The 2,530-nt window shown below is 50.1% G+C and overlaps 1 protein-coding gene across 1 annotated transcript in view; it reads right to left on the reverse strand.

Annotated features, from left to right (window-relative positions):
• The window catches only part of C5AR1 (complement C5a receptor 1), a gene marked incomplete at its 5' end in the record, with an annotated part of 4,082 nt that extends 1,998 nt beyond the window's left edge, over nt 1-2,084 (reverse strand). Inside the window, one exon of the mRNA XM_008053376.1 lies at nt 2,074-2,084. Coding sequence (XP_008051567.1) covers nt 2,074-2,084 — 11 coding nt within the window. The remainder of the gene's footprint in view (nt 1-2,073) is intronic.
• Nucleotides 2,085-2,530: the final 446 nt, after the last annotated feature.

Genomic DNA, 2,530 nt, shown 5'->3' on the forward strand with positions numbered 1-2,530 from the left:
CAAAAAAAAAAAAAAAAAAAAGGAGCCAGAAGTCCTCAGGATGGAAACATGAAGGAAGACCCCAAAGCAGATCAAGCACGGTGGCTCACACCTGTAATCCCAGCACCTTGGAGGCTGAGGCAGGAGGACTGCTTGAGCCCAAGAGTTCAAGACCAGCCTGGGTAACATAATGAGATCTCGTTTCTACAAAAAAAAAAATTTTCTTTTTTTGGAGTTGGAGTCTTACTCTGTCGCCCAGACTGGAGTGCAGTGGCCGCTCCTGGCCACCGCAGCCTCCACCTGCTGGGTCCCAGCGATCCTTCCGCTCAGCCTTCTAAGTAGCTGCAACTACAGGCGCTCACTACCACGCCCGGCTAATTTTTTTATTTATTGTAGAGATGAGGTCTCGCCAAATTGCCCAGGCAGATCTCAAACCTACGGGCTCAGGCAATCCACTCACCTCAGCCTCCCAAAGCACGGGATTACAGGCTAAGCCACCGAGTCCGGCTTACAAAAAAATTTTTTTTAATTAGCCAGGGGTGGTGGTGTGTGCCTGTAGTCCCAGTAACTTGGGAGGCTGAGGCAAGAAGATCACCTGAGCCCAGGAGTTGAAGGCTGTGGTGAGCCATAACCTTGCTACTGTACTCCAGCCTGGGTGACAGAGTGAGACCCCGATTAAAAAAAAAAAGACGGGCCAGACTCGGTGGTTCAGCCTATAATCCCGCACCTTTGGGAGGCTGAGGTGAATGGATTGCCTGAGCCCGCGGGTTCGAGACCCGCCTGTGCAGGCGAGACCTCATTTCTACAATAAAATCAAAAAATTAGCCGGGCGTGGTAGCGCGCGCCTGTAATTCCGGCTACTCGGAAGGCTGAGGCGGAAGGATCGCCGGAGCCCAGCAGGCCGAGGCTGCGGTGGCCGGGAGCGGCCGCTGCACTCCAGTCTGGGCGACCGAGTGAGACTCCAACTCAAAAAAAATAAAAAATAAAAAATAAATAAAGAAAAATACATTATTATAGAAATATGGAGAGCTGGATTTGCAGCTCAAAATATTTGAATTTGCACTTGATTTTGCAGACTGAGGTTTGTACCCCTAAAATACCCAACTCACCAACTAAGTAAGATGAATAGTGCCTAAATGCCCAGCACAGAGCCAGACACATAGGAGGGGTGCAAGTAGTGGCAGTCACTGCCATTATTATTTATTGATATTATGACTATTGAAGCGCTCAGCTCTACATCTTTCTCTGGACCACTTTTTTTTTACTTCTAGTCCCCTTACATTGCTCCAAGGTCAGCCAGGCTGTGGTCAATGGGCACTTACGGGTAGAGCCATACCCATGAATAAATTATCAAAAGGGAAGGTGTTGGTCAGGCACAGTGGCCCACGCCTGTAATTCCAGCACTTTGAGAGGCCAAGGAGGGAGGATTGCTTGAGCCCAGGAGTTTGAGACCAGCCTGGGCAACATAACAAGACCTCGTCTCTGCAAAAAACACAAAAATTAGCCAGGTGGGGTGGTACCCACCTGTAGTCCCAGCTACTGGGGAGGCTGAGGCAGAAGGGTCACCTGAGCCCAGGAGGTCTAGGGACTAAAATAGCTGTGTTCATGCCACTGCACTCCAACCTGGGCAACCGTATGACCCTAGTTTCAAAAAAAAAACAGGAGGAGGAGATATTCGCGTCAGCTAATGTGTAGATGAACAGGGTGTGGCCTGACCATGTGGTAGAATATTACTCAGTCATGAAAAGGAATGAGACACTGATACACGCTATAATGCAGAAAATCTTGAAAATGCTGTAATGCTGGGTGAAAGAAGCCACACACAGAAGGCTGCATATTATATGACATCATTTCTATGAAATGTTCAAAACAGGCAAATCCATGGAGAGAGTGACAGGAGAGCTGGGGGAAGGGTGGCGGGGAGGGGCTGTCCATGGGTTTTCTATTTGGGTGAGGAAAAGGTTTTAGAAATAGAGGTTATTGGCTGAGGTGAGTGGATTGCCTGAGTCCGGGGTTCGAGACCCACCTGGGCAACTTGGCGAGACCTCATCTCTACAATAAATCAAAAAATTAGCCGGGCGTGGGAGCGTGCACCTGTAGTTCCAGCTACTTGGAAGGCTGAGGCGGAAGAATCGCCGGAGCCCAGCGGGTCGAGGCTGCGGTGGCCGGGAACATCCGCTGCACTCCAGTCTGGGCGACAGAGTGAGACTCCAACTCAAACAAACAAACAAACAAACAAACAAAAAAAGAAAGAAATAGAGGTTGTGGGCCGGCTCGGTGGCTCAGCCTGTCATCCCAGCACTTGGGAGGCCGAGGCGAGTGGATTGCCTGAGCCCGCAGGCTAGAGACCAGCCCAGACAACTTGGTAAGACCTCATCTCTACAATAAATCAAAAACTAGCCGGATGTGATAGCCTGTGCCTGTAGTTCCGGCTACTTAGAAGGCTGAGGCGGAAGAATCGCCGGAGCCCAGCAGGTAGAGGCTGGTGTGGCTGTGAATGTGCCTCTGCACTCTAGTCTGGGTGACAAAGTCAGACTCCAACTCAAAAAAA

This window comes from Carlito syrichta, unplaced genomic scaffold, assembly GCF_000164805.1.
Source record: "Carlito syrichta isolate Samal-C Ts95f unplaced genomic scaffold, Tarsius_syrichta-2.0.1 Scaffold288135, whole genome shotgun sequence".
In the NCBI taxonomy this organism is placed as follows: Eukaryota; Metazoa; Chordata; class Mammalia; order Primates; family Tarsiidae; genus Carlito; species Carlito syrichta.